Here is a 26,925-nt window from a genome sequence, read left to right on the forward strand (position 1 = left end):
ATCCAAAGGACAGGTGGGAATTAACTAAGCAAAGGAAGCAAAGAAGTGGCAGAGGAAGTAACACATGCACAGCGTGGAGACATGAGAACAGGCACATTTGATGTTTGAAAAGATAATTGTCACATTCACCAAGATGGAAGACTCAGGAAAAGAAACAGATTAAAGGGTGAGGGGTAAAAAGAGGAGAAAGGAGACTTCAGCCTTAGACAAGGATGAGTTGAAGATGCCTGTAGGATTCCCAGGTGGAATTCCAAGTAAGGAGAGAGATCTACCTAGACTTACAGCGTATGAGTCATCAATAGGCAACTGGTGGGTAAAACCAGAAGGTAGATGACATCATCTACAGGGAATAGGTAAGTGAGCAAAGAGGACTTAAGATGGAAACTTGAGGGACCCCAGCATGTGGGGCAGGGGGAGGGGGGAACAGAGGAAGAGAAACCTGTAAAGAAGATTGAGGAGTGGCCAAAGAAATGGGAAGAAATCTAGAAAAAAGGGGGTATCTCACAGTAACCATGAAAGGAAGGAATTTTTAAAAGGGGGGGTGGTCAGTAGCGTCAAATGCTATAGAGATAGCAAATAAAATAAAGCAGAAGTGTCCATTGCATTTGCGAGTTGAGGTAAAAGGATGTGAACAGGTAATTAAAGAAGAAATAATACACGTAGGAAAAAATGCTTAGTCTCGCTAATAATAAAAAAATGTAAATTAAAGTAACCATGAGATATAAGTTGTAATCTAAACAGTTGGCAGATTTTTTTATTAGCTAATATTCAGTATGTGAGGAAATATGAACTCTCATACACTGGTAGTGACGGTATAGTAACCATACTATACTGTTCTGAATCTTGCTTTTAAACACAAAATGTGCTTTTTTATATCTTCCCATGTAAATATATATATATTTATAATATCTAAAAAATATACATATAGTATATAAAAAAGGGGGAAAAAGTTGAGAGTGTATGCACCAAACTGATGACAGTGGGTATCTTGATGGGAAGGGTTAGGGAAGTCAAATAGGGAAAATTATATTCAAGGCATGTATACATTCCTATATTGATTGTGACTTTTCTTCCCCCCAGTAAGTTTTTTAATTACTTTTTTTTTTTTTTTAAGACTGAGAGTGACTGAGGGGGGATGAAAGGCAGAGGGAAGAGAGAGAGTCTCAAGCAGGCTCCATGCCCAGCGCAAGGCCTGACTCTGGGCTCAATCCCAAAACCCTGAGATCATGACCTGAGCCGAAATCAAGAGTCAGATGCTTAACAGACTGAGCTACCCAGGCACCCCTTTTATTACTTTTGTAATTGAGAAAATAGTAAGTTAAAAATAAGATAATAAAATGAAAACATTAAAGAGGTAATGGGTGATCTTGACTAGAGCTACTTCAGAAATGTTGGGGCGGTAGAGTTAGCATGAATGGAGAGCAAGCAAGTGGAAACAGCAAATACAGACAGTGCTTTCAAGACCCTTAACTATAAAATGCAAGAGACAACAATAGCTAGAGGAACATACAAAGTTGAGGGAGCATTACTTTTTTTTAGCAAACTTTTTATTTTGAAATAATTCCGGATCTACAGTAGAGTTCTTAAGGTAGTACAGACAGTCCCATGGATCTCCACCTACCTCCCCCTAATGGTACTATCTTGCATAACTCTCAAACATTTATCAAAACTAAGAAATTAACTGGTGCAATGCTGTTAACTAAACTATAGAATTTATTCAGATCCACCATTTTTCCACTAATGACAGAGGGTTGCTTTTAAGATCCACCAGAAGCCTGAATTGTCTCCTGAAGAACAGGGAGAAATATCCATATAAATTTATAGAAGTGACTGACCAGGGGGCGCCTGGGTGGCTCAGTTGGTTAAGCGACTGCCTTCTGCTCAGGTCATGATCCCAGGGTCCTGGGATCGAGCCCCACATCAGGCTCCCTGCTCCTTGCGGAGCCTGCTTCTCCCTCTCCCTCTGCCTACCGTTTCCCCTGCTTGTGCTCTCTCTCTCTGTCAAATAAATAAATAAAATCTTAAAAAAAAAAAAAAAGTGACTGACCAGATGAAATACTACATTCTGCCATGGAAAGCAAGTTAGAGAAACATTCAGAAGCAAGTGGGTACATTTATTCCTTCAGTAAATAGTGGGATCGGGTTACATGGTAGCGTAGTTTTCCAGAAATTTACTTTTCCCTTTTTCTTCCTCTTCCACTTATATCTAGGAAACAGAAACACAGACCATGAATACTGCCATCAGTTATATTTTCAGGTTCCTTTCCAAGCATGCAATATGCCACTTCTTGAAATCTGTACAATTTGGGCACTCATCTCTGTAATGACTGGCTACCACTTTTCTGAGAAGCTCTTCCCTTCCTTGGGGGCTGTACATCCCAGTAGTCCATGTTTGCAGCTGCACTGCTGTCTCCTACCCAACATCCTCAGCTTTTAAGATGAAGATACCCCTGGCCAAGATTTCAGCACTAAAGCTCATTTGACCCAGCCTCTACATTTTAATGGTGGAATAACAGAGACCCAAAGAGAGGAAAGAACTTATCCATGGTCATACATATCAGATGGACAGTGCTGGGACACATCCCAACTCCAAGTTAAGTGCTCCTGCAGAAAAGACATAGTGTTGCATTTCCAGGTTGTATCTAATCTGGATTCAGGAAGCCAGTTATGGTCCAGAGGCAAATCTGCCAAGATTCCCAGCCTTGCTGGGAAGAACAAACAGTGTGCTGGATGTCACGTTTGAGAGGAGGCTGTGGTCGTGTACCAACCAATGGGGCCCTTGAAAACTTGCAGCCTCCATGACTTCCCATGCCTCTTCTAGGAAAATACTTGGGAAAAAGTTAAAACCAACTAGAATTTCACCTTATTGTGTGCCCTACACCCCCACTCTGGAACAGTGGAGACTATAGAGAGGCTAGAAAGAGCAGGAAGAGACTGTAACCCAAGTTCAGGATTTGAGAGATGACTGGGTACTGTGGTTGATCATCATGAGGTGTGGCTGGAGGAGTAGGGAGGACTACCCACTTAATATTAATTGTCACCACTTACTGGGTGCCTATTTATGTCAAATACTACACTACATGCTTTAATATAGGCACATCTGTTCTCCACAATAGCCAAGTATGGTAGGTTCCAGAAATTAAACTTGCCCAAAGGTCACTTGTCTGGGTGGGGCTGGAGTAGACGAGTAACACATGTTCATTGTAGAAAATAGAAGTGGCTTGTAATCCCTTCTCCAATGATAACCCAGGCCATGTCAATATAATACTCCTGCCACTTTGTGGTCCAGACTGCTTTTAGCTATTGCTTTGGTTCTGTACCTTCTTGCTTTTCCTTCCCCAGAAGGACTGGAATCACTGCTTCCCCATTTTTCTCTCCTTGGGTCCTAAAGCCCTGCACGCCTGGCATTGCCTGGGGATGCTGCCAGGAGTGATTGCAGGGTGTGGGGCATTTCATGCTGTCAGGCTGGACAGCCCTTTTTGTCCCCACTTAAACACTTTTGAACATGTACCCTTAAGAACTCTTCTGAATAAAAGAGCACACTTACTCCTTGTTACAATGCCCCCTAAGGGATTTCCTCCACCCAGGCCCTTTTTTGGTCACTGCCGGTACTCCATTCCACAGATCCCTCTCTTCCTGGTCATCACAAGTAAAGTAGAAATGATCATTTTCCAGCTGCTTATAGTAACATCAGAATGTTTTAATATTCTGTAGATTTTTGTGATAGGAAGATGATGTATAGTTCTATTTTTTATTCATTTGTGTTATATAATGAATATACACTTATTGTAAGAAGGAAGAAAAAAAATGTAGATGCCCATAATCCACGATCCAAAGGTAATGTTAACATCCTGATGTCTTTTCTTCCAGACTACTTTTCTGTGCTTATAAATATACATTTGTATTATAAAATGGGATTATGTGGTCTTAAAATTTTTTTTAAAGATTTTATTTATTTGTCAGAGAGAGCACAAGCAGGGGGAGCGGCAGCAGAGAGAGAAGCAGGCTCCCGCTGAGCAGGGAACCCGATGCCAATGCAGGGCTCCATCCCAGGACTCCAGGATCATGGCCTGAGCCAAAGGCAGACGCTTAACCAACTGAGCCACCCAGGCATCCCTGTGGTCTTAAAATTTGCTTTTTCCCCTCAAAAGTATCTTATGAGCATCTTCCCATGTCAATATACTTGGATCACACAATTACTGAGAAAAGTAGTGACCAGTTACCAAGGCAAAATGCCACTTAGAGTGTCAGGCTCCTGTTTAGGCTGGGCAAGGGCAGGGCAGGTGCAGTTGGAGACCCAGATGACTCATCTATTGTGTGGCAGGAGGTAGCATCCAGCAAAGCATGCTGCCAGCGATAAGGCAGCACCAGCGTCCAGAGCAGTTTAATTCTTTTCTAGCAAGAAAACTTTTCATGCTTCTTGTATCTGATCCATTCATTCTTCCACCAGTGAATCATCTTGTCAGTAAAGATTTAAATACTAAAATCAAGCAGTTGTCCTCTGTAAGTTTTTTTTTCAGACCTTGGTGCTATGTATTCAGGGGAATTCAGCGAAGAGTAATAGGGTGAGAGACTTAATTCCCAATATAGCTGCTAATCCTGTTTAATTCCCGGAAGTCTTTCAGTCCTAGGTGGTTTGTCCTTTCTTTCTTAGTTGAAAGACGGGTGAGTCACAGACCACAGGAACGGAGGGCACGAAGGTATTGGAGTTCGTGGCTTGTTGGGAGTTGGTGCTGCTCAGCTTATTTATAGGAACGCTTTCAGAGTATGGGACATTGAATTTTACTTCATCAAGCATGTTTCCTCTGTTATTGTGGAATAGTAGTGGCAGGTTCCAGGTTGTTTGCAATCATATATGTATAAATTAATTCTGTTTTGACCCAGGTGAAAGTGACCTCTCTTAGATGTATAAATGTGTGTCCTTCAATCAAGAAAGTGAGTGGTAGTGTTTTCATATGAAGCCTGGATATTTTTCTACCAGAGGATCTGTGAAATAGTAAATTTTCTGATAACTGAGAATTTACACATGGACAAACGTGTAGAGAAGAGCAGAAGAAAAAAAGAGGAGTAGGTTCTTATGTAAAAATAAAACTTGTTCATATGCATGTAGATTATGGCAGGTATGATGAGTTATCATTTATGTAAATACATGTAAAAGTCTGGTGAGTTCTCTAAATTTCTACAAATACTTTCAATCCTTGATGATACTATCCACAATTACGGTATTGCATAGTTTCAGCTATACTGTGTCTTTGTCGTATTTAAAAGAAAAAAAACCCCAGCAGGATTCCCCATGTAATTTTGTGGTATGTAATGATGAACTTGTATTAGTGCATATCTGCGGTGTTTAAAGTACCTAGTATTTTGCTTCCTCTTTCTTTTCCTTATTAATCTTTGGATAAAAATCCCTTGTCTCCAATGTAACTATCATTAGATCTGGGCTCTCTTTTCTCCTCATTTTGTCCTTATAAGGCTATCCTGTTTTATCACTTCCTGCTTCAGCTCCTGACTTTGTCTCTCTTCCCCTCTCCCGGGGTGGATGCTTTCTCCATGTGGCAGGGCTGTAACTGTTCACAGCTGTCTGAAACGCCCGTGGACCAGGAGCAGCTTAGAGTTTTAACTTTCATTTTACAAAGAACAACATGTTTGAATGTTTCAACAGGCAAGTTATAACTGGCACTTACTTCTTGCTCTTCTAGAACACTGAAAATCTCCCCCAGCACTGCAGGAGGGGGATCCTGACTGTGTTAAAGAAGAAGTGGGAGAACCCAGCCCCGGGAACAGAGTCTCACACAGACTCCCTGCGAAACGGCAGCTCTGAGGTCAGAAACGGAGGCAACCATCCTGCCGGTGAAGTGGCTAGAAGCTCTGCCCCTGAGGCCGAAGCTGACCAGGAAGAAAAAGTCCACCCCAGACCTAGGCTCGGATCACCTTCTGAAGCCCTTACTCAGTGGCCGAATCTCCGCATTGAGGGCAGCGAGCATCTTAAAGACCACTCGAAAGAAAGTAAAAAAATGGAAAATTGTCTAGGAGAATCCAGGCATGAAGTAGGAAAGCCTGAAATCAGTGAAAACACAGAAGCCGCAAACAAAATAGAGAAATACAATGTTCCGCTGAACAGGCTTAAGATGATGTTTGAGAAAGGTGAACCAACTCAAACCAAGGTAAGGACTGGGCCAGTGGCAGGCTTGAGAAAGCCGATTCAAGCGATTAAACAAAGCTGTTTTTCTGATCTAGACAGTTTGAGTGGTGGCCAGAATGTCTTTTAATTCAAAATTAAATGAATTAACGAGAGGTCTCGAATTATTTACATAGATGCTAAGATTTTGCAGATCTGTGACCCAGTTTCACGTGAAATCAAGCACACACTGGAATTCAGGTTAATATCTAGAAATGAAGAGTTTGGTGCCGATTAGATTTTGTGTTTTTATACGCTTGCCCTTTTAATTTGTCTTCCTGTGCCTTTTGTCATTTGTAGCTTTGGGGGGTGGGATTACTGCTGAATCTCTCTCTGCTTGGACACAGCTGCAGGCTGTGTTAAGGCCAGAGTTTAACATTAAGACTGAGACTTAGTTGTCTCTGCTAGCTGACTCCTTCTCTTCTCAACTTCCTCATCTGTGCCTTCCAACAAATGTTTTCTATCAGCTAAAATCCTCTCCCAGGAAAAATCAATGAGGATAGCCAGATTAGCTGTAGCCTTCAGGAGTTTTGACTTGCAAATGCTCAGGGTTGCATTTTCCTACAACTGCTAATGAAATTTGATCCTTCGTGTGGATTGCAGACTGGGTACCCAGAGGGAATTACTTAACTAGAAAATGAGTTACATATGCTGGCGACTTATAACACAATCCAGGGGCGGCAGAACTGGTAAATTTTTCCAGTTTTCTCATACTTTCCTGCGTATCTGGCTTTGTACGTGGGGATGGTTTGTTACAACAGTCATTATAATGAAATAAACAGATCTGACAGGAAGCAAAGCCATCATTTTCTCTAGATTCCATCTAGATGGGAAAGCTGAAATTTTTTAAGCTAAATATTTGGCCCAAATCCCTGCATGTATGAAGTAATGGTATAAGACCTTCTTTCTGAGAGAAAAATTCGATAACTCGTCCTATAATCTTCAGTTATGTTTGACGTGACTTAGTTTATCTTTTCCCGTAACTTGCAGTGGCTGGAGCTTTCCAACCTAGAAAAGTTCTTGGGTGTTTAAAGGATCATCTATGTGAAGGATGTAGTAAGAATTTGTAAAGGTTTGCAAACCTAGAAGCCTTTCCTGTGCATGAGTTTTAGCTCTATTTTAACATTGAAACCAGTTGGCAAAAGATGTAACCACAAAGCAGTTTTATGACTTTCCTTAAACTCTCATCCCTCTCAATTTTTAGTCCTCTAGGCCTGCCAACTCCCTCTTTATCCTTTATGGTCTTAATAAAAAAAAATTTTTTTTTTAATTTAAATGGGAAGAAGAATTTTAAGTGGAAGGGAAAAAATGTCAGAAATCCTAAATAGAGAGGAAGGGGTTTTGTTGTGACTCAAAGCACCATTGTAAGATTCCTCCTCAGAGACCCTGTTAGGGGCAGGACGGCTGATGTCATGCCAGCACACACAATGTCGATTCAGTGCAAAAGCCTGGTGCATGTCGAAACTGGCCTAAGGTAGGAAATGACTGGGATTGCAGCAAACAAAAATGCTGATTATGTGTAAGGATCTGGTGAGAGACTTTTTTCTCATAAATGTCTGGCGGGAGATGGGTCAGAACAAGCCTATCACTTTGTGGCTGGTCAGAGTAGAGAAAGACTCCTCATATAAAGAAAGATCCTTCTAGATCTCTAATAGCACAGGGCAGGCAGCCTGATTGTTAATGGTATAGGAAGATGGGGGGTGGAGGGGGAGTGTCTAAGATTGACCTGGGCTTTTTTAGGTGCCCTTTAAAACTTCCTAATTAAATAGTCATTTGTCACTTAATGGACTGCTTAGTAAAACAGAGCTGCCCTTGGTTTTATAGCTGTTTCTAAATAACCATCCTTTATCCATATTAGAAACATGAATAGTTTATTAAAAAGTTTTGTCTAATATTTTCAAAAAATGTTAAAAGGTTTTGTCTACTTTAGCTTAAGGAATAACAAAATTAGTTTGAAAACTACGTAACAGTTATCGTTAACATAATTTCAGCTTTAACAGGGATAAGGCTTTAATCGGGAAGTTACATAGTTGGATCTTTGGAAGGAAGCTCTGAGAAATATGGAAGGGATGCTAGAAATCGCTTTAGGAGCAAGAGTCTACAAGAAAGAGTGTATACTTCAGAGCTAACAAATTAGTACCTCCGTAAGACAAGTAAATATAGTAGTTACAAATTGTGTGAATCTTTGGTTCCGTAATTAAATTTTAGAGAACTGGACTGAATCTCAACTAACTAGCTGGGCAGGGTCAGGGAGCACATAGATAATGGAAATAATGCTCTAATGCTGTGTCCTCTTAAATCTTTTTCTCAGTTATTTACAGGAGACAAAGTTAATTGGCTTGAGTTCCACTTTTGTTAGTCTCTCTTGCTCCCTTTTGCCTGAGATGGTTCTGTTCTTGTCCACTTTTCTTCCTGATCTCTGCCCTCCTGTTTTTTTCTCTCTCATTGTGAAATCTCACCTCTTTCCATGACTCTAAGAGGTGAACCCCCAAACTAGATTTTAATTCTCAGTTCTTTTTTTTTTAAGATTTTATTTATTTATTTGAGAGAGAGAATGAGAGAGAGAGAGCACGAGAGGGAAGAGGGTCAGAGGGAGAAGCAGACCCCCCCACTGAGCAGGGAGCCCGATGTGGGACTCGATCCCGGGACTCCAGGATCATGACCTGAGCCGAAGGCAGTCGCTTAACCAACTGAGCCACCTAGGCGCCCTAATTCTCAGTTCTTAACCCAAGCTTCAGCCTCATACTTTTGGTTGCCTGCCAGATCAGACATCTCTCTTTGAATATCCCTTAGGCACTCACATTCAAGAAGGCTAAAAAAGAATCCATTGTCTTTCCAACCAAACACCTGCTTTACCCCAGTTCCCTTCATGCATTACCATGCACCAAATCTTCTTGTCCGTAAAACTTGGAATCAGTTCTTCCTTCTGCCCGCCTCCTCTTCCCAGTCAGTCACTTACTGAGCCATCTAAATAAGCCTACCCTCAGGACGTCTGGGTGGCTCAGTTATCAGTTGGGCATCTGCTTTCAGCTCGGATCCTGGTCCCAGGGTCCTGGGATCAAGCGCCATATCGGGCTTCCCGCTCAGCAAGGAGTGCTTCTCCCTCTTCCGCCACTCGTACTCTCTCTGTCTCTCAAATAAGTAAATAAAATCTTTAAATAAATAAATAAATAAATAAATAAGCAAGCAAGCAAGCCTGCCCTCTACACATCTCTCAAGTATGGACCATTCTGTCTGGTCCCATAGTATTGCTATGACCTCCCCCATCAGCATCTTTTCTTTCTTCCCATGCATCCTCTACACTGTTGCTATTTATTTTTCTAAATAGAGTTGTAAATTAGTTTACTCAGAAACTTTTGATGACCCAGGGCACCACCCAGGCAGTCAGTTAAATGCTTCTGACTCTTGATTTCTGTTCAGGTCCTGATCTGAGGTCATGAGATAGAGCTCCATGTAGGGCTCCATGCTCAGTGCAGAATCTGCTTAAGATTCTCTCTCCCTCTGCCCCTCCCACTCATTCTCTCTCAAATAAATAAATAAATCTTTAAGAAAATTTGATGCCTCAGAATTAATCCATATTCAATATTTGGGTCTTCCACAGTCTGAGCTCAACCTACCTTTCAATCTCAGAGCCAGTCTTATACTTAAACCCTGGATCACTCCTTACTCTCTAAATCATTCATGCTTATCCCCAGTTACTGTCTTCTGAAATCTTTCTCCTCAAGGTCTGTCAAAACCGTGAGACCTTACCTCAGCTTCTCTGAGATAAATTAACCCTTCTTACTCTCCTATACCTATAGAATTTTCCTTTTACTTCTGTTTGGGCATTTATATCATGCTTCCCTTAATAATCATGTGTAAATTAGTATACTCCTGGGGCACCTGGGTAGTTCAGTCGGTTAAGCATCTGACTCTTGCTTTTGGCTCAGGTCATGATCTCAGGGTTGTGGGATTGAGCCCCCTGTTGGGCTCTGCGCTGGGGCAGGGGGCTGGGTTCTGCTTTCCACTCTGCTCTTCCTCCCCTCCCAGCCCCCCAGCCCCACTCTCTAGCTCTAAAAAATAAATAAAATCTTTTTTGGAAAATTTGTATACTCCCGAAGTCTAATTTCTTTCAAAGTGATGTTTTTCTTCCCCAATGGTTAATACAAGGACTTAGCTCTTAGCGCTTACATAATAAAAGGAAGAAACAAAGCTTAGAGTTCAAATAGCTTATAAATAGTAAGAATCGATTAAATGCTCTTCCTCACTTATTCTCTACCTTTAGTGAATAGATACATTATTCAGGTCAGATAGTTTAGTTGAACATGATGGCTCTAATTCCTATGAGCAAATGAGCAGTGGGTGGATTAATATAACCTACCATCATTACTGGGAAAAAGAAACATTTCCCCCCCCACCCCTAGTGGCATATACTGAGGTGGTCTAGCAATCCTAACTTCATGTATATGTTGATCTGGATTTTAGGTAGCTGAGGTAACTATTCTGCTTATGAAAAAGATAGCTGCTAACTAGTCATAAGCAACATTCAGTTATCATCATGTTGACATTTGAATCCATAATCTTCAAAACCAGGATGTGGTTATTCAAAAAATTAAGTACCTCTTCTTTTATGCCCTGGAATGACCAGGAGCATATAAGGAGCATGTGACAGGCTCATTCAGTCTCACTTCTTTCTGTTTGGTTCCTAACATATTTGGTTCACACAAATCCTTGGATGGGAGAATAAAGACTGAATATTTGGGTGACATATTTCTGCCTTCATAACCTATTTCAGTTCTTGTCTTCTGGTGGGTCAAGATTGAACAACTTGGGTGTAATGCAAGAAAATAAGAGTAGACTGTGGATATCCGTTGTTACTTTGATACAGATGTGTAGTACTTCTTCTACCATGAAATGTTTCCAATTTCTAGGAGAGGAGTTTGATAGAGTAGAGGAGAGAGTACCTCCTCACCAAAAATCACTGTTTCCTAAAACACATAAGCTCACTCATTTGCTCATTCTTTGGAGACTAACCATGGATGGGAAGTCGCAATGAGAAAATAGTAAGTTTGTCCATAAGTGAAAAGAATTAAACTATTTAGAATTTTTTTTCTTTCTCCTTTTCCCCCCATTATTCATGATATATTTTAATGCTTCCAGTTAGTCATATTTTAATTGTATTAACTTGTCCTGTATTACCAAGGCGAAACAGTACATTCAGCTAAAATAGAAGTATCTAAAATAAAAATGGAAGTTTCCCTTGTCCCAGCCCCCTTTTCACTTGTTTGCTACTTTTCTTCCCTTAGACTTCTAAGCCCTTAAACTTCCCTTAGAATTGGGACGCCTGAGTGGCTCAGTTGGTTAAGCATCTGCCTTTGGCTCAGGTCATAATCTCAGGGTCCTGGGATCGAGTCCCACATCAGGCTCCCTGCTCGGAGAGGAGCCTGCTTCTCCCTCAGCCTGCCACTCCCCCTGCTTGTGCTTCCTCTCTCTCTCCCTACTAAATAAATAAAATCTTAAAAAAAAAAAAAAAAAAACCTTCCCTTAGGATAACTGTTCCTCTTGTCACCAGGATCATTATATGAGTGGCTAGCACCAAAACACCAACAAAAGCCATACTTGTTAATATGAGAGTAAAACCATCCTTCTTCAAACAGTCCAAAATTTTTGTGGTTTTTCTTTGTGTAATTTCCTGGAAGTGACATTTGGTATTTTGTTCAGCTTTCTGTAACTCGTACAGAACAGTGTATACGTGTTGGTGTCCTGGAGTAAGCCCTTGAGAAAATAAGGCAACCAAGCTGAAGTCTGATCTGTGTTCATTAGATATTTTATCCATAGCCAACCAATCTGTAATCTACATCAAGGAAACAATTTAATTTTGCCTTCTTGAAGAATGGGTAGGTGTCCATAGGGAATCTGTACATTGTTATAAAATTATCCATGACATTTTATTTTCTCCTTTCTTTTTTTTTTAAATATTTTATTTATTTGAGAGAGAGAATGAGAGATAGAGAGCACGAGAGGGAAGAGGGTCAGAGGGAGAAGCAGACTCCCCGCCAAGCAGGGAGCCCGATGTGGGACTCGATCCCGGGACCCCAGGATCATGACCTGAGCCGAAGGCAGTCGCTTAACCAACTGAGCCACCCAGGCGCCCTATTTTCTCCTTTCTTGATTAACAACTACATGTGTTCTCTTATACACTTAATGTATCTTAATAACATTTTTCTTCTGCTTCCTTAATGTCTTAAATAAGTCATTTGAAATTATATTCCAAGAAGAATAAAATTCCGAGGATGTTCATAATTGGTATTAATTGCATATTTTTAAGCCATAATTTTAAGATGGACTTAGGGAGGAAAGGGACTTGAATAACTGTCAACATCACTGTAGGGTCTAATGTAGTCTTTTTTTTTTTTTTTGAGAGAAAGCACAAGAGGGAGAGGCAGACTCCCCACTGAGCAGGGAGCCCGATGTGGGATGTGAGGCCCTGGGATGTGGGACTCCTGGGATGTGGGGCTTGTCCCAGGACTCTGAGATCACGACCTGAGCCAAAGTCAGATGCTGAACTGACTGACCCACCCAGGCACCCCTAATATATTCATCTTAATGTAGGAGAGTATATCTTTAGTTTGCTTATCAGCAAATCATAAATCTTAAATTGACCCAACATTAAACATCCAATAGATACATTACTAGAGCTTTAAATATGGATACAGTAACTGGTTTTGTTAAATAAACACAATAATTATCTTTGATTTTTCTATCAATGCCATCTTTTTCATATATCCTGCTAAAGGCTTTTTTTTTTTTTTAAGATTTTATTTATTTATTTATTTATTTTGACAGAGAGAGACACAGTGAGAGAGGGAACACAAGCAGGGGGAGTGGGAGAGGGAGAAGCAGGCTTCCCGCTGAGCAGGGAGCCTGATGCGGGGCTCGATCCCAGAACCCTGGGATCATAACCTGAGCCGAAGGCAGATGCTTAACAACTGAGCCACCCAGGGGCCCTAAAAGTAATTTTTTTTGATGATTTATTATATTCATCCATGATTTATAGCTTCTTCTATAATTTTAAAATGTAAGTACACTGTTGTCAGTGTTATTTTGACTGACCTGTCTCTAGCAGATCATTTCTGGTAAAGACGTCATACCAGTATAAATTAAGTTTTATTTACCCTTAATTAGTAACTGAGTAATTCTTTTGTCTTTTCTGGTAAGGTAATAATGGATCCAGGTGTAGAGCTGTAGGTCAAGGAATTCTGATATTTCTCACTGTTTGTTGCCCTAAATGGCTGCTCTTGATGTATCAACTGGAGACCAGTCATGTCTCTTCTGTTTACTTTCAGGCCAACTTAACTACTTATTGGTTCTTAGCTGGTTTCATTACAATAAAACATGTTGAAAAGTTAAAAACAAAACCAAAACAAAAACATGTTAAAAAGAAATGTCAGAGTGGCGCCTGGGTGGCTTAGTTGGTTAAGCCTCTGCCTTGGGCTCAGGTCATGATCTCTGGGTCCTGGGATTGAGCCCCGCATTGGGCTTCTGCTTCTCTCTCTCTCCCTCTGCTGCTCCCCACCACTCGTTCTCTCTCTTTCTCAAATAAATAAAATCTGAAAGAAAGAAAGAAAAAAGAAAGAAAACAAACAAAGAAAAGGAATGTCAGATGACTGGAACATTCTGTAAGCAAGTTTGGCTCCATTAGAGTTTGGAGTGGCCAGAAAGACTTCACTTACCCCCTCAAGTATGACCGCCTTTATCTTTCTGGAATCAGACTCACTCCTGGATTAGACAACATAGGGGTGTATATCCAGATGAGTATATTAGTCATTTCCTCTAGTCTTCTAACTCATCAGTGAGTTACAATGAGTGAAAAATCCCTATCAATATCTTTGACATAAATCCTAAAAACTGTACAGGACTGTAAGGTTATTTATTATTATTTAATATCCTCAGACAGGATATTAAAATCCCTAATTTAGGGGTGCCTGGGTGGCTCAGTTGTTAAGCATCTGCCTTCGGCTCAGGTCATGATCCTGGGGTCCTGGGATCGAGCCCCGCATCGGGCTACCTGCTCAGCGGGAAGCCTGCTTCTCCCTCTCCCACTCCCCCTGCTTGTGTTCCCTCTCTTGCTATGTTTCTCTCTGTCAAATAAATAAAATCTTAAAAAAAAAAAAAATTCCTAATTTACAGGTGGAAACAACTGAGGTCAGAGAAGTTAACTGACATGCCCAATGTGATTGGTTAATTAATACCAGAACAAGGACTGAAATTGTTTAATACCCTGTCTCTACCATGGAACAGTGTCTTCATTAATATTGTAATAACTGTGTATTAGGTAAAAACAACTGGCCATGGCCTTCCTTATCTGAAATCTAAGGAAACTGGGAAAATTTTTAAACATATCAACAATCGTATTCTCAAAGACTTTAGCTCTCTGTCTTCCCTCTTTCCACATTTTATAGTCTTATAACTGAATTAAAAGCATCAGGGCAGTGAAGAGAAGAAATACATTGGAATGCAAGAGATTTGTACTAAAACCCTTGAGTTAGAAGCTTGTCCCTCCTCCCTCCCCTGCCACACACAGTAAACCAGAAAAGAAAAGAAAAAGCCAAGTAAACCAGGAAAAACCAGTAACTTCCACCAGGAAAAAAGAATAAAACAACTGTGCACAATGATATCCTATCATTGCATAATTCATTTTTACATGGTTATCGTCCCTGTGTGCTCACTCTTTTTGTGTGCTTTATCTTTTGTTTGGTCTTTTTTATATAGACCTTTCTGTGTATTTTCCCAGTTCATGTGGTTATCCTTTTATGGCAATATAGTATTTCATTATGGTTTAATCATGCCCCAGTAATTAGATATTTTTCTAATCTAATAAAAAGCTCTAAGCATCTTGGCTAAGAAACATTTTGTTTTTAGTTATTTGGGGGGAAGGGCAATATTACTGAAGTGATGTTCTCATGATCAAAAGCCATAATTCATTAAACGTTCTTCTGTGGGTGCCTGGGTGGCTCAGTCTGTTGTGTCTGCCTTGGGCTCAGGTCATGATCCCAGAGTCCTGGGATCAAGCCCCACATCGGGCTCCCTGCTTAGCGCAAAGTCTGCTTCTCCCTTTCCCTCTGCCCCTCCCCCCTGCTCTTGCTCTCCCTCTCTCTCCCTATCTCTCTCTCAAGTGAATACATAAAAAAATCTTAAAAAAAAAAACAAAAAACCATGTTCTTATATATTTTCAGCTGGTTCTCAAAAATTATACCATTTGGGGTGCCTGGGTGGCTCAGTTGGTTAAGCGACTGCCTTTGGCTCAGGTCATGATCCTGGAGTCCTGGCTGGGATTGAGTCCCGCGTCGGGCTTCCTGCTCAGCAGGGAGTCTGCTTCTCCCTCTGACCCTCCCCCTTCTCATGCTCTCTCTCTATCTCTTTCTCTCTCTCAAATAAATAAATAAAATCTTAATAGAAAAACTTTAAAAAAAATTATACTACTTTATAACAGTAGCGCAATCTAAGGACATATTTAATTTTCCAGCACCTTCTCAGCATTTGGTTTTTATCATTTTTATCTATTTGTATTAATAAATACGTATTGCCTTTCCTTTCTTTTTTAAGATTTTATTTATTTTAGAGAGAAAGAGAGAGAGCACAAGCAGGGGGAGGGGCAGAGGGAGAGGCCGACTCCTTGCTGAGCGGGGAGCCCGATGGGACTGGATCCCAGGATCCTAAAATCATGACCTGAGCCGAAGGCAGACACTTAACTGACTGAGCCACCCAGGTGCCCCATCCTTTCTTTTCTTTTTTTCCTAATTTTAAGTGTAACACATAATTTTTATAGAATGCTTAGAAATACAGAAAATATAAAGAAATCCCACAAGCTGGATATAAAGAGCTCCTTCTATATGTATTATTTTACTTAAAAGAGCTCCATTTTTTTCTGTTTTCTTCTACCTGGAGAAGGAAATGTTGTCTTTCAGTACTTTGAGAAATTAAGGCTAGGTTTTATCTACACCCTATGCACAGTTCAGCAAAGTCCCATTTTCCCTAAAGGTCATCCTCTACCCTTGACTTTGGAGGGATGAGAGTCAGAAGGAAGGTCAAAGTTGAAAGGTTGAAGGAAGTGGCTGAGAGAGGTATGAGGTAAATTAAGGTATTGAGAATCAACTTTTAGAATTTTTCCTAAAAATTAGGGGGGACAGGAAATCCTGCTTTTTACTTGATATTTGGGACCTCACTTTATTCCTTTAAGAAAATTCTCCAGAGGGGCTCCTGGGTGGCTCAGTTGGTTAACAGTCTGCCTTTGGCTCAGGTCATGATCTCAGGGTCTTGGGATTGAGCCCTGCATCTGGCTCCCTGCTCTTCCTCTCCCTGTGCCCGTGCCCCCCCTCTTCTGCTCTCTCTCTCTCTCTCTCTCAAATAAATAAATAAAATCTTAAAAAGAAAGAAAAGATAATTTTGCAGAGGAAAGAAATTTTACAGACTACTGGCGAAAGGCTCTAAACTCTTTTTTCTCTTATTGGTATGTGTTGATGCATTTAGTTTATGGATTCTCAGAGAGTATTGCAAGGGGCTGTCCCACTAATGAGAGTTATTACAGTCAGCTGACAGGAAGGAGGACTTGTGGGGTGGGGTGAGGCCAAGTCTTAGGAAATTCCAGAAAGTCTTGAAGTGTCTTGTCTTTTCTCTTAACAGGCTCCCTCAGGCATCTGAGTAAACAGGGCTGAAATGTGATAAAAATGTGTTACAGAAGAGTATTTCAGTATAAGAATTCCTGTTTGTTTTTTTTCTTTTTGTGTTCTTCTACTTCCTTGAGAAATATTAGAGGAAACTCCTCCTTCTTCCTGTACCTCAGATTACCACTTGTAAAATGAGGATCACAAAATTCATTGTAAATGCATTTGAGTTCTTGTTATTCTTTTTTTTTTTTTTAAGATTTTATTTTTCAACAGAGAGAGAGAGAGACAGCAAGAGAGGGAACACAAGCAGGGGGAGTGGGAGAGGGAGAAGCAGGCTTCCCACTGAGCAGGGAGCCCAATGCGGGGCTCGATCCCAGGACCCTGGGATCATGACCTGAGCTGAAGGCAGACGCTTAACGACTGAGCCGCCCAAGCGCCCGAGTTCTTGTTATTCTTCTTTTTTTTTATTTTTTATTGTTATGTTAATCACCATATATTACATCATTAGTTATTGATGTAGTCCGAGTTCTTGTTATTCTTAATATTTGAGTGATTTGGAGGTGAACCAGTATTGAAAGAAATGCTTAGTGCTTCATCTGGGATCTCATTAAAAGATCTCCCATCTCAGAGCTGTGTTCTTCCTCAGAACCAGTGTCAGTATAACTTTGATTTCCAGAGACATTTCTATTTTTCTTGAAGACCAAATGGCTTTGCACATTCACTTTTTTAGTACTTGGAAGAAAAGAATTTGGAGTCCTGATGCCCTCATGTACCAGAAGGCTTTAAAAAAGAAAAAGGCTCTTAACTTTATTTAACCTGAAGGTTTAAATTGAAAGCTAGCAAAGATGGAGAATTTTATGTATCTAAAACCAAAGTAAGGGGCGCCTGGGTGGCTCAGTAGTTAAGCGTCTGCCTTTGGCTCAGGTCATGATCCCAGGGTCCTGGGATCGAGCCCTGCTTCAGCTCCCTGCTCAGCGGGGAGCCTGCTTCTCCCTCTCCCAGGGTCCTGGGATCGAGCCCTGCTTCAGCTCCCTGCTCAGCGGGGAGCCTGCTTCTCCCTCTCCCCTGCTTGTGTTCCCTCTCTCTGTCAAATAAATAAATAAAAATCTTTAAAAATAAATAAATAAAACGAAAGTAAGCCTCTGCTCTAGCAAGGCATATATTCTGGTTCTAAATGGGCTTGCTCCCAATAATGCCAGTGCAGGGACTCTGCATGAGACAGAGAGGGATTTGACTACAAGTACAGACAGAAGACCGAGCTATCTGCAGGTTGTGACACATAACGCATACTCTTGGAATCATAGCTGAACTTTACCTTTAACAGAATGTAAATATTTGAAATATTGCTTCATTATTAAGGATGCAGAACCCGTTCTCCTTTGGTTACAAAAAAACAAAAACGTATTTCCAGGCTTTCTCCCTTTTTTGAGCCCAGAAAATTCTTAATTTTTATAGTAATCATCCTACAGTCAAGCAGCATTTGGAATAAGTCTTTGGAATTTCCTTTACTTTAATTATCTGCAAATGAAAAATGTTTTGAAAATAAAAAAATGTGGATGGGGAGGGTGTCCTGTCAAATTTATCTTTTTGTTTTGGCTGGTGATCTTCATTTCTAGATGGGGGGCTGCTCTCAGAGCAAGAGTTTGTTGCATCATGTGAGTCATGTGGATGTGGTTGATGTTGGTGCCCTGACCTGAGCATAATGTGGCAAGGTTAGAGTTGCTACAGCTTATTTTATTTTTTTATCAGTTAATAATGTAATTAGCAAAGCTGACTGGAGATAAATTATATGAAATGTATATTGAATTTGCAAGAAACTATTGTTGGTATGGTACAAACAAACCAGGCCTTGGCTCTGATTTCTGAAGTGGCATGTTTTCTCTCTCGGGGAGTGGGAGGGTGGGGGGTGGGGGAGGACTTGAAAAAGTTCAGTCTTAAACTTTACTGTTGAGTTGATTAGTCCATTGAACTTAAAGGTTTAATAACTATTTGCTAATGTTGAGTTCAGAAGGGTGCTAAGTGTTTTACTCTTCTGTTCTACTGGATTTCAGATATCTTTTGCACTTCAAGTTATCTGGAAATAAATTGAGATTTGAATGATAAGATCTGATTGAAGGCTCTCATTACAAGCTGAATAAACATGACATACTCTGTGTACTATTTTCTGGGAACTTTCTGTGATACTAAATGGCCTTCTCTTAAGTTACTTTTCCAGTCTTAAAAATTATAATTTGTAACTTTAATTAGAGATCTACCCTAGATATGAGAGATATAAATGTAGTAGTTTACAGGACTCACAAAATAATTTATTCAAAAAATCTGTACCATCCATGTTTCTATTTAAAAAACAAAAACATGGTCCCTGCCTTCAGCAGGCTTCCAGTCCAGTAGAGGGACACACAATAAGCATTGTAGTGTAAGTGTGACCAGGTACCTTGGAAACAGAGGAAGGACTACTTAGATTTATGTAGGAGAGCTAAGGTGGACTTCACAGAGAGAATGTTGCTCAGCCTCCACTGAGTCTTGAAAGAACAAATAGAAGGATGAAAGGGGGATGGGGGAAAGGAACTCATTTACAAGCTCATGGACCTCCCAGAAGTTTGCTTTTACTAGAAGGTAAGGGATGGAAGGGAATACTCAGGGAGGGGTCCCTACTAGATGTAGAACTGGTCTTCTGTAACATACTAAGCACTTTAGATTTAGTTCAGGGAATGATTATAGGAATTTTCCAAGCATTTTGAACAAGTGAGTAATATAGCTTTATATTGGGGAATAATTACATGATGTGGGATAATGGCAGCATCATAGAGACTTGATTGGAAGGTAGAGAGGAACCAATAAGAAATGTAATACAATAGTCCAGGGAAAAGATAAAGATGTGAACCAAGGCTGTAACAGTGGGGATGAAGTGGGAGGGAAAAGGGAAACAAACGGCAGATAACTGTCATCCAGACTTGACGTTCAAGGAGACATGTCCCTGTCGTCTGGGACATGAGGATTCCCCTCCATGGCTGGTTAAAGTGCTTAGTTCTCTGGTTAAGCTGGTTAGGCAGTGATTATTACCAGAGAGAATTACCTCTATAGAGTTACTTATTTCTGCCTGGGCACCTGTGAATATGTAGTGCTTCATATTTATAATGCTAAAAACACATTCTGTGGAATGTAAAAACTAATACAAAATCTAATGTCTTGTGGATTTTATTAATAAAGGAAATTTGCAGACCTCTTCTCTGAACATTCATCAGGATTTCCCACCTTCCATGTAAAGCTTATGGCTGAATTTTGTTTTCCCGAACAGATTCTTCGGTCCCAAAGTCGGAGTGCAGGTGGAAGGAGGATCTCTGAAAACAGCTATTCTCTGGATGATTTGGAAATAGGCCCAGGTAAGCAGCATTCCGTGTGTGTGAGGTTCCCTAGGAAGTACTCATTAGTAGCAGTACCTTTTGGCCTCAAAGCCGATGCTTTTAGAGGAAGAGTGGCACAAATTAAAAGAAACTATATTTGTGACAGCCCAGGGGTCCCCTTGTGGGATGACGAGGGAAGACTGCCCACAGTTTTGGCTCTAAGGTCATCTGGGGCTTGAGGGCTGCCATGGGTAGGTGGCAGTGTCCTCTGTCAAGATTGGTTATCCTGTATTACCAATGGTAACATAACACCTTGAGAGCATAATTATTATGTTTGGAAGGGGGCCTATACAGGCATTTCACAAAACAAAAAATAAAATTAACAGGAAAATCATCAGCCTCCTGGTAAAGAAATGCAAATTAAAATGGCACTGAGATCTAGTTTTTTCCAATGTTAAGTAAGCCAAAATGTTTAAATATATAATACTCATTTATGCTAAAGGTTCTCCTTTTAAAGTTGGGAAAGTGAGTAACTATTACCTACTAAGTGACAGTTATGTTCCTGATTTCCTTCTTTGTACCCTTCATAGAAGAAATGGATTACATCTGATTCCAACAGCCCCAAATTTAGAAACTTTTCTTTTTTTTTTTTTAAGATTTTATTTATGTATTTGACAGAGACACAACGAGAAAGGGAACACAAGCAGGGGGAGTGGGAGAGGGAGAAGCAGGCTTCCCGCCAAGCAGGGAGCCCGATGCGGGGCTCGATCCCAGGACCCCGGGATCGTGACCTGAGCCGAAGGCAGACGCTTAATGACTGAGCCACCCAGGCGCCCCCCAAATTTAGAATCTTGAAACCATTCAAATCACATTTTATCTTCTGATAGAACACATTATTTGTGTGTTTCCAGGTGAGTCGACATCTTCTACGTTCAACGCAGAGAAAAGCGAGAGCAGGCGAAATCTGGACTTACCGCGCCTGTCAGAAACCTCCATAAAGGATCGAATGGCCAAGTACCAGGCAGCTGTGTCCAAGCAGAGCAACTCCAGCAGCTCCACAGTATGTGTTCTGCATCATCCATTCACTCATCCAGCCAGTGGTCACTGAACACGGAGACAAGAGATGTCTCCCAGACCCTGACCGGAGAGCCCTGCTCTCTCCCTGGTCCCTAGCCATTCTCCTTCCACGTAAATCCTACCCTAGCTTCATTCAGAATCCTTATCATGTTCTAATCTTGACTTTGCTTTCCTAGTCCTCATTCCCACCCCACTCCTTCGTTGGTGATGTTATCATCCAGTAATATCATGGAGAGTGTTCCTGCCTCTTCTGCTTAATTTTGTTGTTGTTGTTGCTAAAAAAGTTATAGTCTGTTAGTTTTAACAGAAACACTTGTTTTTGTTTTTGAGGAAAGGAGGAGAGAATACTGGCAAGAAATATAGGATATATTCGACATTAATGTGGGATGGGGAGGTTTCTTGCAGTTTTTTCTTGATATAGAATTCACATGATGTAAAATGACCACTTTCACATGTAATTCAGTGATTTTTAGTGTATTCATAAGGTCATGCCACCGTCATCACTGTCTAATTCCAGAACATTTCCATCACCCCAAAAGGAAACCCCATACCTGTGCAGTCACTAGTTCCCCTCCCCTCATCCCTTGGCAACCACTAATCTGCTTTCTGTCTTTATGGACTTACCTATTCTGGACATTTTATATAAATGAATCATACAATATATGGCCTACTTAATCCTTACTTCTTACGATGTAATGATTTTCTAAAGAAATAGAATAATGGATAGATAAAGGGGAGGGAGAAATAATAGGAAGATGACATGCTCAGTAAGCATAAAAATGTGATATTCTAAATCAAATGGAGGGTCTTTCCATTTTAGATTTTCCTAGGCTTACCTGGCAGGCTGACACTACAGAACTGCTTAACCAAAGATACCTTTTAAATACCATTTATTCATACCTACACATGCATATAAACACTCTACATATACATAGATATGGATCTCTCAAACATTTGTTCCTTCTGAGATTTCAGAATACAAGCCGCGAATCTCTAGGTGTCCTATGTTTTTGTTGGAAGATAGTATTGATTTTTATTTGTGCCCAGGCAGACTGAAACGAGTACCTATTAGAAATCATAACTTGTATTCCAGGAGTTGAGCCTTCTTTTCCTCACATTATTAAGTATGCATTCTCCAATAGTACTTATTGGTGGACTAAGTCTGGGCAATGAATAATTTTGTCCTGAGTTTTCGCTGTGGTTTTAAGAAGAGATGATGTGTATAACTCAGTCATAAAGTGAAACACCACAGGCTGATTATTCACCGACAGCATGAAAGTGAGCAAAGTTAGACTTCTCTTAGAAGGAGGTCAGGAGGTAGAGCAAACAGGTGATCTTTGGAGCTTATTTCCCTTGTTTCAAGATTTTGCTGCTTCTCTGTGCCCTCCTGCTATAAACATTCCAACCAGGTGACTCCCTAAGTGGAAAAACCTGTTCAGTGACTTTTTTTTTTTAACTCCTAATAGAGTTTCAGCATTGCAGTTCTCCTGCTCTGTAAATTTTAAGAGTTGAAAAGTCTTTAGGAATTCTTGTAAAAAGTACATTTTATCTCATCCCAAAAGAATTTCTCAGGCCCCTTACAGAGGATGGCTGTAACAAGGAGCACACGCTCTGGCGTGATTCTGGAGGCCAGGCTTCAAGTTGGGGTCAGGAGTGAGTCCTTCAGCTGTCCTGTTGTGTTCTGCAGCACTCGCTGCCTGCTCTCCCTCACCGATGCTCCTCCAGAGCCTTGTCCCTTAGTCTGGGATCCCACACCTCAGTCAGCATACTTAACCCTGGCCCTGTGGCCATACATGGCTTGTTTTCTCGCCCTGCCTAAAGAATCACAGAGAACAGAAAGGTACCAGACTTTTAGAAAGATAGCAAACTAAAGGTAGGAAATGTCCATATTCATCTACCACTATATTGATTTTGGATCTAGTAGATAAAGTTAATTTTAATATTTTGCCCCAAGTGTTCTTTGCAAGGAAAAAAAATGTGATTATGCTTACTCCTTATGACAGTATTAATGCCTGCTTTTTTATGTGGAGATTCTGTTCTGAGAAAGTAGAATAAGGTATGTCTTTAGTACAATGTCTGAGTTTTATGCAAAAAGAAGCATGTTTTTGAAAGTCTCACCAAAAAAAAGGTTGTTTTATGGTATCATTAAATATAATTTCAGTTTTTATATGTATGCATCATCCCTGTCTCTCTTTCCAGGCCGAGCATTTATATATATGGTCAGTATATTTTCTTGATTATTGGCACTTGGCATCTCCTTTCCCCTGCTCCAGAATGGTCTTTTCTGATAAAACTCACAGGCTTTGCATTCCCACAAGCTCTGCTGCTAGAGGAGTGAATCACAAGAACATTGTATGCTGGGGGTGGTTTCTCTGTGTGTCTGTGTTGATATGCCTGTATTCTAATGAGCATCCAGTTTTAGACTAGTGTACAAATATTTAACTCTGAGGTGTGTGTCCACAAAGCCGCTTTTGTCATTTCACTAGTCAATGGGTTTTGCTTGTGAGAATTAGGGGGTTGATTTGACCCGAGGCTTCTTAAAAGAACTTTTCTTTTACCGTTCCAAATTTATTTAATGGATGTGCTATGAAGAGCACAGAATAGTAAGCTTTTTTTATTTTAGTTCACAGATTTATTTTTATTTTGTAGAATGACTTGAGAGCCAGTGGCGGTGAAATTAGAACTCATAAATTGGAGCAAAAGGAGAATGTGCCCCCAGATCCTGAGGTCTGCATCTCCCATCAGGTTGGAGAGAAGGTGGGTTGAAAAATCTGATGTCCAGTTGCCAAGGAAGCATGTGTTCTAAATTAGATGCTTAAAATTAGAAACCACTCTCACTCTAGGCTGCAGAGTGTCTGGGAATTTGGTAACAGCTGCCAGGACAGATTGTCATTTTTGCAGGTCACATAATTTCAGTTGGGGAACTCTGCGACTTATAGCTGACCAAATAATGAACCTTCACTGGAAAATTCTTTTGCTCGGCAGATGCTCAGAGGGTGTAGAGCTAAAGTGATTTTTAAAAATCTGTTTTGATTAGAGATGATATCTTCAAGGAATTCCTTGAATTCCCTCAGTTTGTTTCTCAGAGTCCATAGTCTCATGGTTCGTCTCCCCCTCCAATTCTGCCCCTTCATCTTTCCCTTCCTTCTCCTAATGTCCTCCATGCTATTCCTCATGTTCCAGAAAAATTAGATCTCTTTATTTTACAAAAACATATTGCAAGTATATGTTGAAATAATAAGACAAAATACTTGGCATCCATGTGTTTCATAATCATAAAATCATCCAATAAATTACATATGTCCTGGCAACAGTGGGCTCACGCATTAGTCCCATGAGTCACATGCCATGTATCAGGTGAATTCTCTTATTAGACTACCTGGTTTTCCCATTTTTAAGTGGGAGATTGTGTCTTGAGAATAAACTGAGGGGGCGCCTGGGTGGCTCAGTCGTTAAGTGTCTGCCTACGGCTCAGATCATGATCTCAGGGTTCTGGGATCAAGCCCCGCATCAGGCTCCCTGCTCGGCGGGAAGCCTGCTTCTCCCTCTCCCACTCCCCCTGCTTGTGTTCCTGCTCTCGCTGTGTCTCTCTCTGTCAAATAAATAAATAAAATATTAAAAAAAAAAAAGAAAGAGTAAACTGAGTTAGGGTGCCTTGCTGGCTTAGTCAGTGGAGTGTGCGACTCTTGATTGTGGGGTTGTGAGTTCAAGCTCCACGTTGGGTGTACAGATTACTTAAATATAAAATCTTTAAAAAAAAAAAAGAAGAAGAACTGAGTTAAAATGTTACATACTATAAAAAAGAAACTTAAGAGAAAAATATTCCCAGCATTGAAATCTCCTCATCTATCCTAGGAGCATAGTTTCAGAAATGATCATCTAGAAAATAATACCTGGATTGTCCCTAATCTAATTTTGTGTTTCTTTCTCGATTATCTTCACACTGATTTGAAACTGGACCTCTGAGTTGAACTGGAGTATCAGAACACTGTAATTACAGCCTAAAAGGGCATCTGTGCAACTAAACCATGAGTTGAGGAGTGGGCGGGGAAGAAAGGAGATAAAGACAGTACATAGTCTTAAGGTACATACTGCAGGTTCATAAAGCTGGGGCTGCCTTCAAATTCGTAAAATTTTTCAGAGCTTCAATTATCCTTTCATCTATTTGCCTAGCTTTTGTTAACCGATACCCAAGAACTATTTGAACTTCAGCTTGTTACAAGGGGACATTAATGCTAGGGTAAACTTGCCTGAAATAGAATATTTTGTCAAGGTATTGTTCTTCCCTTTCTCCTCTTGTAAATGAATTTGCGCTTTCCTTTAATAAAATGTTCAAGCAAAATCTCACGTGCTCTCTCCTGGCGGCTCCTGCAGTGAGGTCAGCTGGTTGGGCATGTGCAATGATGTCATGATTGGCAGTAAGTTTACCCTGCAGGTTCAAGGTGACCAAAATTAGAGGTGAGAGAGGAATATCCTGCGATGGATGCACCTACTAATTAACAAGAATTGAAGAGCTTTTAATTTCTTTCCTATCATTAAATGAAATAATGTATTTAGAGTGATCATTCCAATACCTGGCACATACTAAACACTGAGTAAATGTTGGCTGTTATTATACTGGTTTGTTCTATGCCATGTCAGAATTCCTGTAATGAAAAGAGAGTAGGGGCGCCTGGGTGGCTCAGCTGGTTAAGTGTCCAACTTGGTCTCAGTTCAGGTCTTGATCTCAGGGTCGTAAGTTCAAGCCCTGCATTTGGCCCCATGTTGGGTGTGGAGCCTACTTGTAAAAAAAAAAGAGAGAGAGAGTAATGAGAAAAAACAACCATGCAAAAATTCAGGTGCAGTCAGCCAATGACTTAATCTCCATTGTACATTTATTCAGTACATTAGACATCCTGATAGAAACACTCAGCATTGCCCATAAAATCCCTGACAGCTGAATGAAAGACTTTTTTTTTTTAAGATTTTATTTATTTTGTTGACAGAGAGAGAGAGACAGCGAGAGAGGGAACACAAGCAGGGGGAGTGGGAGACGGAGAAGCAGGCTTCATGCTGAGCAGGGAACCTGACGGGGCTCAATCTCAGGACGCTGGGATCATGACCTGAGCCAAAGGCAGACACTTAATGACTGAGCCACCCAGGTGCCCCTGAATGAAAGACTGTTACATGAAGACTACACATTGGGTCACCTATTGACCCTTCCTGATTTTGAGTGTGATAGAGGATACCGGGAAGGCCTAGGGGCCACTAAAAAGGAGAGAGAGAGAGAGAGAGAGAGAGAAAGTAGAAAGTTTTTATTTAAATTTGATGGCTTCTGGGGAAGAGATTTGCACCGATACATAAGATCTGCCATTTTGTTAAACACTGCCATTTTGAGACTGGGATTAAAACGGAAAACCGACTTGAAGATAACACCAGAGTTTGGTTTTTGGTCAATTTGTCTTTTAGCTATCAAAAGATCCTCTGTATTGGCCAGCTTGTTTCAGCAGAATGTATGTGGTTGGGAAATAAGGAATTAGGAAGATAAAGGAATAAGAATAGTTCCTAATGTAAAGACTTCATCTTGCCTTTGAGTGTGTTATAGTTCTATGGTAAGAAGCTTTGTTCTCTCTGATAGAGGGTTTTGTTTTGCCTTTATTTATTTATTTATTTATTTATTTATTTATTGACAGAAAGATGT

The 26,925-nt window shown here is 40.5% G+C and overlaps 1 protein-coding gene across 2 annotated transcripts in view; it reads left to right on the top strand.

The window, feature by feature from the left end:
- Nucleotides 1-26,925, top strand: part of LIMA1 (LIM domain and actin binding 1) — a 92,109-nt gene that overhangs the window by 51,468 nt on the left and 13,716 nt on the right. For both annotated transcript variants that reach the window (XM_027594108.2, XM_027594109.2), the window contains exons 4-7: nt 5,700-6,164; nt 20,123-20,207; nt 21,080-21,228; nt 23,895-24,002. In XM_027594108.2, coding sequence (XP_027449909.1) covers nt 5,700-6,164; nt 20,123-20,207; nt 21,080-21,228; nt 23,895-24,002 — 807 coding nt within the window. The remainder of the gene's footprint in view (nt 1-5,699; nt 6,165-20,122; nt 20,208-21,079; nt 21,229-23,894; nt 24,003-26,925) is intronic.

Source organism: Zalophus californianus, chromosome 9 (assembly GCF_009762305.2).
Source record: "Zalophus californianus isolate mZalCal1 chromosome 9, mZalCal1.pri.v2, whole genome shotgun sequence".
Taxonomy (NCBI): domain Eukaryota; kingdom Metazoa; phylum Chordata; class Mammalia; order Carnivora; family Otariidae; genus Zalophus; species Zalophus californianus.